Source organism: Octopus sinensis, linkage group LG12, assembly GCF_006345805.1.
Source record: "Octopus sinensis linkage group LG12, ASM634580v1, whole genome shotgun sequence".
Classification (NCBI taxonomy): domain Eukaryota; kingdom Metazoa; phylum Mollusca; class Cephalopoda; order Octopoda; family Octopodidae; genus Octopus; species Octopus sinensis.
The window spans coordinates 53319337-53336090 of record NC_043008.1 but is presented as its reverse complement, the minus strand read 5'-3'; the positions used below and the strand labels follow the sequence as shown (position 1 = coordinate 53336090).

Sequence of the window (16754 nt, the reverse complement as noted above, 5' to 3'; positions counted from 1 at the left end):
GATGCAGTGCACTTCAGATGTTATGCACAAGACAGCAGCTGAGCAAGAGTCTTTTTTGTGCATTGCACAAAAGATTGTGCAGCAGCTAACTGGCTACATCAAGCGCAAACAAGGAACTTTTCCCACCACTGCAAGACCACCACAATCAACAGACATGGGTGGCTATCTGCCCTCAGCTCCAGATAGCCAACTTGTTAACAATGCAGAAGAAACCAAAAGTCATGCAAAGATACAGAACCCTGACAATGTTGCACACCTGCAGCAGGAGTTAGACTCAATTTACAGATGGCTGAGGACAATAATATACAGTTTAATGCGGAAAAATTCCACGCCCTGTGACTACCAGTGTCCAAAATGAACATAAAACTTACTGGACACACTGGTGCACAGAGGATTACAACCCAGAGCCTAAATCAGTGCGGAATCGGGTATCGACATGAGTGATGATACCCCTTTCCAAGTGCACAGAATGGTGACAAAGTGCAAAAGATTGGCTGGATGGATCCTGAGAACGTTCAGAACCAGAGATAAGGAAACCATGATGGCCCTCAAGAGGACATTAGTCCTCAGCTGCCTGGATTACTGCTCCCAGCTATGGTCACCCAACAGTGTTAAATTAATAGTGAACCTTGAAGCAATCCAGTGAAACTTCACAAAGAAGACCATCTTATTGCAACAGCTCAGATACTGGGGAAGGCTAAAACAGCAAAGACTGTACTCCCTGGAGTGAAGGCAGGAGAGGTATGCAGTAATATACATTGGAAGATCCTGGAAGGAATTGTGCCAAATTTTGACATTGAAAGCTACTCAAATGCCGAATTGGGTCAACACTGCACAGTGCCAAAGATCCCAGCATTGCCATCGCACTTCAGGACCAATTGCTGCTACAGCCAGAGTTTCAGGGGCCCACAGTATTTTAATATTCTTCCAAAGATCCCGAGGGACCTACACAAAGTGGATATAGGTGTTTTCAAATCAAAACTGGACGTCTTTCTGTCAAGAGTCCCAGATGAACCTACCCCGTGGCAAGAGGTGCAAATGAGGTTAGTGACATCAAACTCCCTTATTCACCAAATTCCACTTATTAGAGGAGGACTCTCAATATAGAGTGTACATATATATAATATATATATATAAAATCAAACTCTGGGCAGTTAGTCACCTCACTGGTGAACGCAAAACTAGGGCTGTCTTTATGGAAGACCAGCAGTCGCCCATGCACATCGGCCTCCCCTCTCCACGCCACCGAGTTTCTCATGGAAGACAAAGGCCAATACAGCTTGGCACCAGTGGTTAGAGTGTCGAGCTACAATCATGAAATTGTGAGTTCAATCCCTGGGACTGGGTGTGTGTTCTTGAGCAAGACCCTTTTTCACATTGCTCCAGTTCACTTATATATATATATATTTAATATGATATAATATATATGTATTAATATAATATGCATATATATATATATATATATATAGTATATATGTAGCTATATGTAAATATATGAATGTGTATACATATATTGTATATATACATACATGTTTGTATGTAATATGTATATACAGACATGCATATAAAACACACCTACAGTGAAGAGTGTTGATATATTATATATATATATATACACATATATATATATATATATATATATACATTATATATATATATATATAATATATAATATATATATATACACAATATATATATATATATACATATATATATATATATATATATATATATATATATATCTATCATTTAATAAATGGACTTAAAAGACTTAGAAGTTAGACAAATCTATTTTGTGAATATATGTGCGATAAGTATGTGTGTGTGTGTGTGTGTGTGTGTGTGTGTGTGTGTGTGTGTGCATGTGTATGTTTGTGTTGATATATGTTGCTATATGTTTGTCTATATGTATATATATGTATATATAAGCGTATATAACACGTATGCATATTTACACATATTTAAATGCGCACATACACACATGTACATTTATCTATTTATATATGCATTTATTATAAGATCTAATGCGAAACACACCCACACAAAAGACCCATTGAAATATATGGTTATGGGTAAGTAATTGCTTAAGAATATGCAGACATCAGACATCTGATATATGTTTGATGTCCTTAGATCTGTGAGAAAGACAAAAAAATGCACTCAAAATGAAATACAAAAGGCATTTAGTGACAATATACTTCAAATTAATGCCGTATCAATATTTACACTCGTGTAATGTGTAACTGATGATCTATATGTATGTATGTATATATATGTATGTATGTATGTATGTATTTTTGTATAAGTGTATATATATATATTATGCATACATATATATATGCATACATAGTATATATATATATATATTATATATTAAATTAGAGATAAAACCACTATTAGGCAAATCAAACAGTGAAAAACATAAACCAAAACATAGGAATAAAATTAATATAATATACAAAAAAATATATAAAATATAAAATTCAAAATTTAAATTATTTAAATTTTGAATTTTATATTTTATATATTTTTTTGTATATTATATTAATTAATTTTATTTCTATGTTTGTGGTTTATGTTTTCGCTTTTGATTTGCCTAATAGTGGTTTTATCTCTTTTCATATAATATTTTATACTGTAAAAATTAGATTTAATCATAATAAAACTAATTTTCCATGTAAGTTTGGATTACTCCCTAATATTATATATTATATATATATATTATATATACCACACACACACACACACATATATATATGTGTATATATGTATAATATATATATATAATATATATATATATATATCTTCCTCATGTTCCTTTCTATCAAAGAGCATAGGCTAGAAGCGTATAAGACTTCTCACCTTCCTGACCATTAAAACTAATACACTGTTTGTTGTTTATACACCTGTCTTTGTCTTTCATTTTCTGTAAATTTCAACTATATATATATAATATATATATATATATATATATATATATATATATATATATATAATATATTATATAATAGAAAAGTATATCTATGTCTATATATAGTTGGAATTTACAAAAAAAAAAAAAAAAAAACAACAAAGACGAAGACAGATGTGTAAACAACAAACAGCTGTATTAGTTTAATGCTTGGGAAGTGAGAAAGTCTTTTACGTTTCGAGCCTATGTTCTTCGACAGAAAGGAACACAGAAATAAGCAGAGAGAGAGAGAAAATAAAAAAGGTTTAGTGGCTAGTGATCAATCATGTCTATATATATATGTTTATACACACACACATACATATACACACACACACACACATATGCGCACAGACACACACACACACACACACACACTCTTATATGTATGTATATACATATATATTTATAATATATGTATAGCTACTACTAACTGCAGGCCTGGACAGACAGAGAGGATGTTCTTGAAGTGGAGAATTTGAACTTATGGAGACAATATTCACATATCACCCGAGGAAACACAACTAGATCTCACAATGCAGAGAAATGGTTGAATAATCAAATACCTGTGCACCTGGAGAACAATGTTGCATGGAAACAGTCGTAGTGATTGAAATTAAAGGTCCAACCGTATATATATAAGTACTCTAATATTGAACGGTATAATGAGTATTTAACACTGCATTCATGGATAAATATTCTTTATTTGTAGATTAACAAATCTACCATTTGTTTCATGCTGAGAGAAATCTCTTAACAGTTATCAAGCTTGCCACATGGAATGTTGGTACTTGTCTCCATCTTGGATGAGAATACATGAAAGTATGCAAAACAGTAAAGAATATTGGGATTAATAGATAACTATACAGATGAGGGTAGGTAATTTATAAGACAATCTTAGTTGTCTCCCTTGCATTAACCCTGGAGTCTTTGTAAGAGGTTGCCATGAATTGACTAATTCCTTAATACTTCCATGTGAAAACTTTCATGCACGTTCAAGTTTAGGAATATAAATATAAGTACACATGCGTGTGCATGTACACACACATACCAAACACACATGTATACATATACAGACACACGTGTATATGTATATATGCATATACACACATAAACACATATCTGCATTATGTGTTTTGTTCATGTTTGAGTATGTACCCATATTCACATATTTTGATGCCAAACTTGATCCCCGAAGTTGTGAAGCCATGGGGTTGTGGATTCAAAACTTTGCCTATATTCTCACATAAAATGATTAAGGATTTAATCCAATTTTGGTGAACGTAAATCCTAACTCAAATCACCTTAATGAATTCCTGGTGAATGCAACTCTTACAAAGATTCCAAGGTTAATGCAAGGCTTCCAACAATTTGGGTTTTCTTATAAGTTACCTCTCATTGTCTGTATACCTATTTATTTGAAAATTCCGTACAGTCTTGTGTAGCTTTGTGCCATCCATAATGGCAACAAGTACCAACATTCAATGTGGCAGATTTGATAATTGTCAAGAGATTCCCCTCAGCATGAGACCAATGGTAGCCTTGTTAACCCACAATAATATATATATAAATATATATATATACATATGTCTAGATGATTGTATATGTATATATGTATATATATATATATATATATATTATATATATGTATATATATATATATATATATATATATTATAATATATATGTGTGTGTGTGTGTGTGTGTGTAATTGTATATATATGTACATTATATATAATATTTGTATATATATGTACAAATAATATGTGTATATATGTATCATACATACACACTTTATATATATATACATACAACATATATTTGTGCATATGTATATTATATATAATACATATGTATAATCCTACTCTACATGCACACACATGTGTATGTGTGTGGCGTGTATATACACTGTTGTCCATATACAACTATCTCTGTATGTATACACACACATCATATATATATGTATATGTATAGATATATATATATATGTATATATTTTATATATATATATGTAAATATATATATATATATATATATATATATATATATTATGTGTGTGTATGTGTATATGTAATAATATATATATATATATATGAATTGTATATATGTATATATGTGTGTGGATATTATATATATATATATATGTGTATGTGTATATATATATATATATATGTATATATATATGTATATATATATATATATATATATATATATTATATATATATATATATATATATATATATATATATATATATATGTGTGTGTGTGGAATATAAGTATATTATACAGTGATCAAACCACAGATCAATGATCAAAGGAAGTGATATCAATAATACAACATAATGAACATAACAAGCAGCGTACATACATTAAAACCGGCAATGAAAAGCCTCGTGTGTGACTGCTCATTTGCGTTGATTGTTGCCTGGTTTCTTTTGGATGTTTTTTGAATAAATAATTTATTTTCTTATGTAATGAATTCCATTTAGAAGCGAGTTACAATATTCCATTTAGAGCAAACAAAACTGGGAGCGCAACATTGACCTTGCGTTGTATAGCAATAGGGAACGTCTGATATGGTTTTGTATGACATGAAAGTATAACGATACCAAACCCCCGAGAGACCTTCCTATCTTTGTCTCTCATGAGGCTGAGAGCTTCTTCATTTTGAAATTTATTTTTTGTTTCTTATCTTTCTGTTTATCTTTTCTCTTCTCTGTCTCTCTTGTTTTGTCTCTCTCTCTCTCTCTCTCTTTCTCATTTTCTTTTTTACACTAACTCTTTCTCCCTAACTCTCTTTCATTGTTTCTTGTTCCTTCACATAGTCTCTCTCGCTCTCTCTCTCTCTCATTCTCATTCTTCCACACTGTCTCTCTCTCACTCTCTCTTTCTTTCTCTCTGTCTCTCTCTTACTCTTTCTATGTTTCACACTCTTTTCTCTGTTTTCACTCTCTTCCACACTGGCTCACTCTTTCCACTCTCTTTCCTCAGATGCACTCTCTCCCTCTTCCACTCTTTCTCTTTTACCCTTTGTCTCTCTCTTTCTCTTTTCTCTCTCTCTTCTCTTTTCTCTCTCTTTTCTCTCACTCTCTCTCTCTCTCATTTTCTTTTTTACACTAACTCTTTCTCTCTAACTCTTTCTCATTGTTTCTCGTTCCTTCACACAGTCTCTGTCTCACAGTCTCTGTCTCACAGTCTCTTTCTCTCTCTCATTCTCACTCTTTCACACTGTCTCTCTCTCCTTCTCTCCTTCACTCTCTCTTTCTCTTTCTCTCTGTCTCTCTCTTACTCTTTCTGTGTTTCACACTCTTTTCTCTGTTTTTCACTCTCTTCCACTCTGGCTCACTCTTTCTTCAGATGCACTCTCTCTCTCTCTTTCTCTCACTTTTTTCTCTCTTTTCTCTCAGTCTCTCTTCTGCTCTAGTTCTCTCTCAGTCATTTGCTTTCTCACCCTTGCTTTTCCTCTCTCTCTTCTGTTCTCTCAACCTTGCTCTCTCTCTCACTCTCTCTTCTGTGCTCTTGTCTATTCTTTGCCTTACTCAATCTCTCTCTCTCTCTCTCCTGGTTTCCCTTTTTTCTCATCTTCTCTATCTCTCTGATCTACACTATATCTCTTCTGCTCTCTCTTTCTCTCCTCTCCTTTTCCCCTTCCAACTCCCTTTCTTCTCCCCTCCCCCTCTTCATTCTTCTCTCCTACCTCCCCCAAACTCTCTCTTTCTCCCCCTCTTATTAGTGAGAAAAATACCATGACATATGAATTTGAGATCAATTCTATCCAGCTAAGACTGTGCAAGGAGAGCAGAATGAAATCTTAGTAAAGCTCTCTTCTATTTGAGATTCTTCTGTGTGTCCTGGACAAACTTAAGATTAGTCATAACATTAATGATAGAACAAGGACAAAATATTCTCTAACTGTGTTCTAGACAAACTTAATATCAATCATAGCATTAATACAAAGACAAAACATCCTGTTACTCTGATCAGCCTAGTACTTATTCTATTGGTCTCTTTTGCCAAACCGCTAAGTTATGGGGACATAAACACACCAGCATCGATTGTGAAGCAATGTTGGGGGTACAAACAGAGACACACAAACATAGATGCATACACATACATATATACATATTTATACATATTTACGATGGGCTTCTTTCAGTTTCCGTCTACCAAATCCACTCACAAGGCTTTGGTTGGCCCAAGGCTATAGTAGAAGATACTTGCTCAAAGTGCCACACAGTGGGACTGAACCTGGAACCATGTGGTTCGTAAGCAAGCTACTTACCTCACAGCCACTCCTACACCTATTGAAGAATATAATCTGAGATAAACTCTGCTTTCAAATCAGTGGATAATCATGACTAGAATTGATTTAGCCGTTTATCTGATGAATCAAGGCTGGAACCATTATTACAGTAAAATGCTTTAATTTCCATTTATGGGTTCCTCATCTTAAAATGTGTAACATTAGCCCTGAACAGATGTATTCTGTTCGGAGGGAACGTTGGCTTGCCTACTTGCTTACCCAACAAATGGGGTGGCTTCATTTGAAAGCAACAACAATGTGAGGAAGTGCATTGTCACCAGCAGTGTATAAAAAAACAACATCTTATATAGTCTGATTGATACAGTGATACAGTGTGTTCTCTACTTCAGGTTAATTGAAAAAAAGGGAAGACAGAATATGGATGAAGTAGGGGTTCTACCTGGAGTGATGTGAGCCTTTCTTCTAATTTAGTGACTCTTTTCTCCAAAGAACTTTGATTGCTGTGCATATCAGTAACCAATTCCTGGATTTGGACCTGGGTCTGTAAAACAAAAGAAAAAAAAGAAAAGAAAAAATAAGAAAGGAATCATTATTATTGTAAATGTCAGCATCTTTGTCACAAAATCATCAACGTCATCAACATCAACATCATCATCGTTGACATAATCAATGTCACTGTTGCCAATATGAACATCAATCACCACAATAATCATTATCATCATTATAATCATCATCATCAACATCAACATCATCATCATTATCTTTACCATTACGTTTACCATTATATAATCAGCATCATCATTATTGTTGTTGTCCTCATTGTTGCTGTCATTGTTGTCATCATCATCATCATCATCATCATCATCATCATCATCATTATCATTATATAATCTTTACCATTATAAAATCAACATTATCATTATTGTTGCTGTCATTTTTGTCATCATCGTCGTCATCATCATCATCATCATCATTATCATCATCAATGGTGCTATTGGTATTGGCGTCATCGTCTTAGTCATCATTGTCAACTCTATGGATATTGTCACCCTTGTTCTTATTCTTCTTCTTGTCATTCATGTTGTTGTCATTGTTGTACCATCATCAATGTCAGTTTCATCATCAATGTCATTTTCATCATCATCATCATTATCATTACCATTTCCATCAATACCATTATAACCATCACCATCACCACCACCATCACCACCACCATCACCATCACCATCATAATCCACAACACCATCAGAATAATAACCACCATCCTCGATAACAAAAATACTCAAAAGTCAACAATAGTTTAAAAAAAGTTAATAAAAATAATTTACAGGCGAAGAGATGGCATGGCAATCAAAGAGAACTAATTGATAAATTGTGAATAATTAGTGGTAATTAAGATATAATTATAGATTCTGTACCAGCCAGATAGTTTAACGTTAAAAGATAGATACCAATAAGGATGAAAACATTGAGGCCTTACAGCTCTTTATTTAATAATTAAACCCATTGTGTGGCTGTGAGAGAAGAAAAAGGAAGAATTTATGCAATTTTGAAAAATTCTTCCTGATTTTTGCTTTGTATAGTTCTAAACTTTTTCAAAGTCATAGAAAGCAGAATTCATACAATAACGGTCGAAAATTCTTCTGCTTCCACCAGGAATGAATGTGTCCATGATTATTTAAGAATAGAGGGAATTTTGGGTTTATGTGGGTTTTTGGTTTCAAAGATATTTTTGGTAAGTGGTGACGGACGGAGACGTTATTGGTGTATATGGGGAGGGAGTGTGCAAGAGAAATTATAGGTCTGTGGAGAGAGAGAGATAGAGAGAGAGAGAAAAAGAGAAAGACATTATTGGTATATATATATGTGTGTATATGTGTGTGTATATATATATATATATATAATATATATATATATATATATATATATAATATATTTATAATAATAAATATTAGGGAATAAATCCAAATTTACAGGGAAAAATCAGATTTAGGATTAAATCCAATTTTATAGTAAAATATTATATAATATAATTCGAGACAAAACCACTATTTTGCAAAACAAACAAGGAAAGACTTAATCAATACATAAAAATTTTTAATATAAAGAAATAAACCGCCACTACAATCGTTTCATGTCTTCAATGACATTCGTCAGGTGGATTTTCGATCTAAAATATCAATATATTAAAATATAAGTTTAAAATAATAAAATTATCATTGAAAAATATAAATATATATAACCTATATATAATCTAAAATAAACCCTATAATCAATATATAATCTAAAATAAACCCTATAAACAATTGAATATAAAGAAACCTATTATTAAAGTTCTCATATTTAAAGATGTACAAAAACAAAAAACAAAAAACAAAAAACAAAAAACAAAAAACAAAATACAAAAAACAAAAAAAACAAAACAACAAAAACAAAAAACAAAAAACAAAAAACAAAAAACAAAAAAACAAAACAACAAAAACAAAAAACAAAAAAAAACAACAAAAAAAACAAAAACAAAAACAAAAAACAAAAACAAAAACAAGTAGGTTATTCCACCACTAATAATGTAGGTAACATTATTTCTTCATTTAATAAATTTAAACTGAATAATTTTTATAAAAATAAATTATTAGATAATAATAATAATAGAGATAAGACTTTTATTAATTGTACTTGTAGAGATAAATCTAAATGTATATTGAATAATAAATGTGATATTAGAGATGTAGTGTATAAATGTATAGTTACATTACATGATAATAATTTTAAGAATAATAATTACCCAAGAGCGGTTTATATAGGGTCTACTTCCTCTAAAATAAAATTAAGAATCGCACAACATATGAATTCTTTTAAAAATAAAAACTTAATCAACTCCACTGGACTTAGTAAGTACATTTGGAGACTTAAATCACAAAATATTAATTATAGTTTACATGGGAAATAATTGTAAAACTAAATCATATACTATAGGAGCGAATTGTTGTTATTTATGCTCTAATGAGTTTAAAGAAATTTTATTTTATAAGTATGATAATTTACTTAATACAGGTGAAGAGCGCAAAATAAAATGCAGACATATGTTACTTTACCTATATAATAAGTTTCATGTTAAATAACTTTAATAGCTTCCTTTAAAGGTTACTTTAGTTTAATATTAATTTTAGTTTAGAGTACCATATATATTTTTAGTTATATAGTTTAGGCTTTAATTATAGTTAGTCTTTAATTGGTATTTCTTTGTTTTTATTATTCATTTTAATGTATATTGATATATAACAGCTTATGGTAAGTTAAAACTTTATTTAGTTATATTAGATTTATTTTATTTTATTTACTTATTTATTTATTTATTTATTTATTTTATTATGTATATGTTATATGTATATATGGGGATATATTATAATGGAGAATTGGGCGTATTTAGAGGTGTATATATTGTGTTTTGTATGTATGTGTGAATGTTTACAATCCCCTTGTATTTTATTTGTTGAATATGGCAGTTTTATTTGGGTATTGTTTGTTGCAATATACGTTTATATAGATATTTAGGAGATTGTCCGTGAATAGGTAGTTATGGGTGTGTATGCATGTGTGCGTGTGTACAAGTGCAAGTGTAGATGCGGGAGTGTATGAGTGCTATGTAATTGGGTGGCATTGTTTATGCACTTGTATACATGCATGTTTTGAATGTGCGTGTGATTGCACCCGTCTGCGTGTACACACTCATATATACATATATTAATATTTATTTACTTTTTTGAAAGAGTGTATTTTATAAATATGTGTATGGGATGACATGTGTGAATGTATATATTTATATATATTTTATATATATATATATATATATTTATGTTTGTATTTGTATTTATTTAATCATTTATTGAGAGTCGGATTGAATAAATTGGTGTATATATCGAGTTTTGTACGTATGTATATGTATGTGTGAGTGTGTATATGGTTATGTTTGTGGGTGTGTGTATATATGTGTGTGTATTTGTGTGTATTGTGGATTTGATAAGGGGGTTTTATCTTTATATTTGTATGTATGGATTTCATTTATCATGATTTTTTATTAAGAATTTTTTAGTATTTTAGTCCCCATGCATTATAGCTTGGTATGTTGTTCTTGGTGGTTTTTATTGGGTATTGTTTTGTAGCCATTTATACGTATATTTAGAGTGTCTGTGAATATGCATATTTTGGGTGTGTGTGCATGTGTGCGCGTGTATAAGTGCATGTGTAGATGTAGGAGTGCATGATTGCTATGTAAAAGTGTGTGTTTGTGTATGCACTTGTATACATGCATGATTGTTGTGCGTGAGACTGCACCCATTTTTTTAGGGATATTTATTTTATTTATTTATTTGTATGGGTGTGGGAGTGAATATTTTGATGTATATATCGAGGTTTGTACGTATGTTATTTGTATGTGTGAGTGGAGTGGGTATATGTATATGTAGTGGGTGTGTGTTTTACGTGTGTGTATTTGTGTGTGAATGTATAGATAGGGGGATTGCTATATAGGTATGTTCTAGTGTTTAGTAAAAGGAGTTTTTATCGTTATATGTATTTCGTTTATAATGGTAGTTTTATTAAAGAATTTGTAGTAATTTCTGTCTGTATTATTCCATTTAATCCATTCATAATTTTGAATAACGTTCGTTCTCCACGCGCAAAGAATTTTATAATTCCATTCTGTTCCATTCATAATTTTAAATGACGTTCGTTCACCGAGCTAAGAATTTTTATAAATATGTTCCGTTCCTATGGTAACGTAATCTTGTTTAAAGTTATAACGGCTAGAGTTTGAATTCACTTCATAAATTAAAACAGATTAAGAGGTATGTATTTTTATTCTCCTTATGTTAATCTTGTTACTTATGATAATCTGGTTACTTATGGAGTATTTTATATATCGTATTATGTGTCGATATGTTGTTTTTCTTTTGAGTGTTTATGTATGTGTAAATGTGTGTGTGTGTGAGTACTTGGTTGTGTAATTTATTTATCAATATGGGTGTGGGTGTGAATATATTGTTGTATATATCGAGTTTAGTACGTATGTATATGTATATGTGAGGGGGTATATGTATATGTTATGGGTGTGTGTTTTACGTATGTGTAGTTTTGTGTGTGAATGTATTATGGGGATTGCTATATAGGTATTATTGTGTATGGTAAAGGGTGTTTTATCATTATATGTATGTATGGGTTTCATTATCATGATTGGTTTATTAATGATTTTGGAGTAAATTCTGTATTTTTACGTTGATTAAATATTATTCCATTCTTTCCATTTATAATTTAAAAAAAAAACGTTCGATCACCACGCGCTAATAATTGTTTATTTTCTTTTGAGTGTTTATGTATGTGTGAATGTGTGTGTGTGTGTGATTGTTTACGTAATTTATTTATCTGTATGGGTGTGGGTGTGAATATATTGGTGTATATATCGAGTTCTGTATGTATGTATATGTATGTGTGAGCGGGTATATGTATATTGTTTATGACTGTGGGTTGTATGTGTGTGTGAGGGAGTAAGAATAAGTAATGTGTTGAAGTATTTGGCTATTTTTAAAATTTATTCATTTATTGTTGCCTAGACGTTTTTATGTGTATGTATAGAGATATATATATTGGTGTGTGAGTTAGTGTATGTATTTAGATATGGTTATATATATTTAGTTATATGTGTATGAGCATGTGTGTATATATAGTTTATTTTATTTTGTTTTTGTTTTTGTTTTTGTTTTTTGTTTTTGTTTTTGTTTTTGTTTTTTTTGTTTTTTGTTTTTTGTTTTTGTTGTTTTGTTTTTTTGTTTTTTGTATTTTCTTTGTATTTCAACCCCTTTGGGATCAATAAGTTAAGTAGCTGTACTAGCATCTGTTCATCTTGATTCTCCTCTTTGTTTTTCTCACTTTCTCATCATCATCATCATTTAATGTCTGTTATCCATTCTGGCATGGGTTGGTTGGTTGCATGGTGTAACCAGAGTTGGTAAGCTGGGGAGCTGCACCAGACCCTAGTCTGATTTGGCATGGTCTCTACGACTGGATGCTCTTCCCAATGCCAACCATTTTACAAAGTGTGCTGGGTGCTTTTACACAGCACCACATGGGTGCTTTTATATGGCACTGAATGGGCATTTCTACATGGCACCACATGGACACTTTTATGTGGCACCACATAAAAGTGTCCATGGGCACTTTTACATTACGTGCTTTTATGTGGCAAAAATGTGGTTGAGTTTCAAATCTAAAGAAGAATGGGATCTGTCAGGTGCAAAAACCTCAATTTATGGTATATATTGTGAAGGTACCTCTATAAGTTGTTCAAGATTTAAGGTACCCAGTACCCCACTAATCACATAACCATAACTTCAAACAGTCATTTAATGATGTCATCAATACATTGTTGCCTACCTATTTTATTTTAATTCAAAAGGGAATCTGCTTGACTTGTCATGAACAGGAGCTGAATATCTCTCAAATCATGGCATCACTATATGGACTTACATTAGTTAATGTATAAATTAGATAATATTTAGATAATGTAGTCTGATAAAAAGGACAATATGATTATTGTTAGACAAGATAGTCGTGGTTGGACTGTCTTTTTTCATAGGTTTGTTTAAATAAGGCTGACTTGGAGCTAAACAACAGCAACAGCTTCACTGCAGGGTTGGTAGCCTACTTCTCAACCACACCACTTAATCACATACATATATATATAATAACAATATGTGTATGTATACACACATACACATGCACTTATATATATATGCATATATACATAGGGAAAATGCTGGTGAAAGACTCCACTTGGCAAATTATAGTAGAGATAAAAAGGAAAATACACTGAAATATTTATGTTGGGAAAATATATTTATGAAGTAAAAGTATTTACATAGTTGACCGGTTTCAGTTTTTTTGGTTAATCATTACTAAACAGTTAGCGATGATATTATAATTCTATGCTACTTTAATTCAATGCTGGTGGGAGATTAGATATTTCCATTTTCACACCAACATCAAATGACTACAACTAATTAAAGTAGCATGGAATTGTAACATCATCACAAACTGTTCAGTCATGATTAGCCAAATATGTGAAACCAGTCGACTATGTAAATATTTTGCTTTGTAACTATATATATTTTTTCAGCATAAATATTTCAGAGCACTTTTATTTTTACTCTGTATCTGTGTGTGTGTGTGTGTGTGTGTGGTGTGTGTGTGTGTGTCCATGTATCTTTTATTTTTTATTTGTTCTAGTCATTAGACTTCAGCTACTAATTTCCATGTTTTCATCAAAACTGCTTAAATGGTAAAACAAATTCCATCCACCTGTATAATAAATAATTGTGTCTGTATCACTCACTCAGGGGGGAAAAAAGCACATAGAATTGGTTTCACGCAGTTTCCATCAACCGAATTTTCTCACAAACTATTCATCAACCCAGATTAAAATAAATTTTATCCACATAATTTAATAAGGTCGAGAGGGATTAGAAGGGGTATAAATAACACTAAAAACACGGAAATAATAATTAGGTTAAGAATTAAATGCTGAAGTGGAAGACAAAATATAAGTGCAACCATGGCTTTGTAGTAAGAAGTTGGATTCCCAACTACATGGTTCTGGGTTCAGTCTTAGTACAAAAGTAGTTGTGATAGGGTATAATAATTTAATAATGTCTCTCCATATGTACAATAATGCCATATGTATATATTTGTCTAACCCATGCCACCATAGAAGGCAAACGTTAAACAATAATGATGATGATGATGATATATATATATATATATGAATAAATATATACATATATATTAATAAATATATATATATATATACATACAAATATATACATACATACATACATAAATAAAGATATATGTATATATCAAGATGAACAGATGCTAGTACAGCTACTTAACTTATTGATCCCAAAGGGGTTGAAATACAAAGAAAATCTCGGCAAGATTTGAACTCAGATAACAGAGAAATGGACTGTAGAGCACAGAGTATTTTAGCTTCTGCACTAATCCCACTACTAACTTACTGGCTTAAATTGTCAGAACATCAAAATTAAAGACACACACACACACACACACCACACACACACACACACACACACACACACACACACACACACACTCACAGAGAGGGCATTTTGAGAAAGTGGGAAATTTAATATTGCAGTACGGCCCTTCTACAGAAGATAAGAGTGCAGTGTCTGTGAACCCTAAATGATCAATTGTTTAGCATTTCTATCACATAACCCTCATTAATATCTTTGTATCACATGAATATCCAACAGCAGAGCCGTAAAAAAAAATACCCACAAAAATAAAATAAAAAGCAACTAAAAATGGCAATATTTCTTAGTTAAACAGATTTCTATAGAAATATCAAACTGTGTTCAAACTCTGCCGTCCATGTTGGCATGATAAAAGCAATAAAAATTAGGAATTTGCTTGTATGGTAATGGAAGTTTGTTTGGATAGGAAGCAGAGTGAAAGAAATATCTGTTTTATATCAATGAAAGATAATTGGAAAGATAATATGGAACGTTGTTTATATTCTTCATGAAAATCAATGATACGAAGAAAGGTCAGACGAAAGTGTACACAAAGAAAAAAGAAAAGCTCCAGAAAGAACCAACAAAAAAAATAAACAAAAACAAAGATGGTAGCATAATAAAAAAAATATATATTAAAAAGGTCTAGTTCTTGTTTGGCCGAAATATAATTCTATATGGTGAAAAATAATTTTAATTGCATAAAAAAATAGTTTTAGTATTTTGTAAGGAAAGAAAAATGATTTGAAGAAAAATTAAATAAATGCTTAAGAATATAAAAAAATAAAAAAATATCAAAATAAATAATAAAATAATTAAAGTGCAGAATAAAACAATGTTCTTATAATGTGGCCCAAATTAGAGAAGTAAGTTTCTTGGCTGATATTGTCTATTGTTGATACTGCAAGATAAATTAATAATTTGTTTGCAATTTATGAAAGCGTCTATTTACACTAATTATTGAAACCCCCTTCCACTTTCCCCACTAAAAACAAAAAACAAAAGTAAAAACAAAATGTAGACAAGAGAAATCCCTAAAGGAGTCATTTATTTTAATTTTTAGGTCACCTATTTAATTTAAATTCCAATATCTATAGCATTTGATTGTGAATAATAGATGTATGTAGATATATGTATATGTGTATGTGAGTTTATATACACACACATATATATTTATATATATATATATATATGAACCCAACCCATACAAGCATGAAAAGTGAATGTAAAATGACAATATGGATGATATATATATATATATATATATATATATATATTACAACACACACACACACACACACATCACCATCATCATCATCATCATTTAGCGTCCGCTTTCCATGCTAGCATGGGTTGGACGATTTGACTGAGGTCTGGTGAACCAGATGGCTGCACCAGGCTCCAGTCTGATCTGGCAGACCTTCTACAGCTGGATGCCCTTCCTAACGCTAAT

General features: G+C 31.2%; 1 protein-coding gene across 1 annotated transcript in view; it reads right to left on the bottom strand.

Annotated features, from left to right (window-relative positions):
* Nucleotides 1-7599: 7599 nt before the first annotated feature.
* LOC115217920 (small conductance calcium-activated potassium channel protein 2-like) overlaps nt 7600-16754 on the bottom strand; it is a 196857-nt gene continuing 187702 nt past the window's right edge. Inside the window, exon 7 of the mRNA XM_036507777.1 lies at nt 7600-7755. Coding sequence (XP_036363670.1) covers nt 7600-7755 — 156 coding nt within the window. The remainder of the gene's footprint in view (nt 7756-16754) is intronic.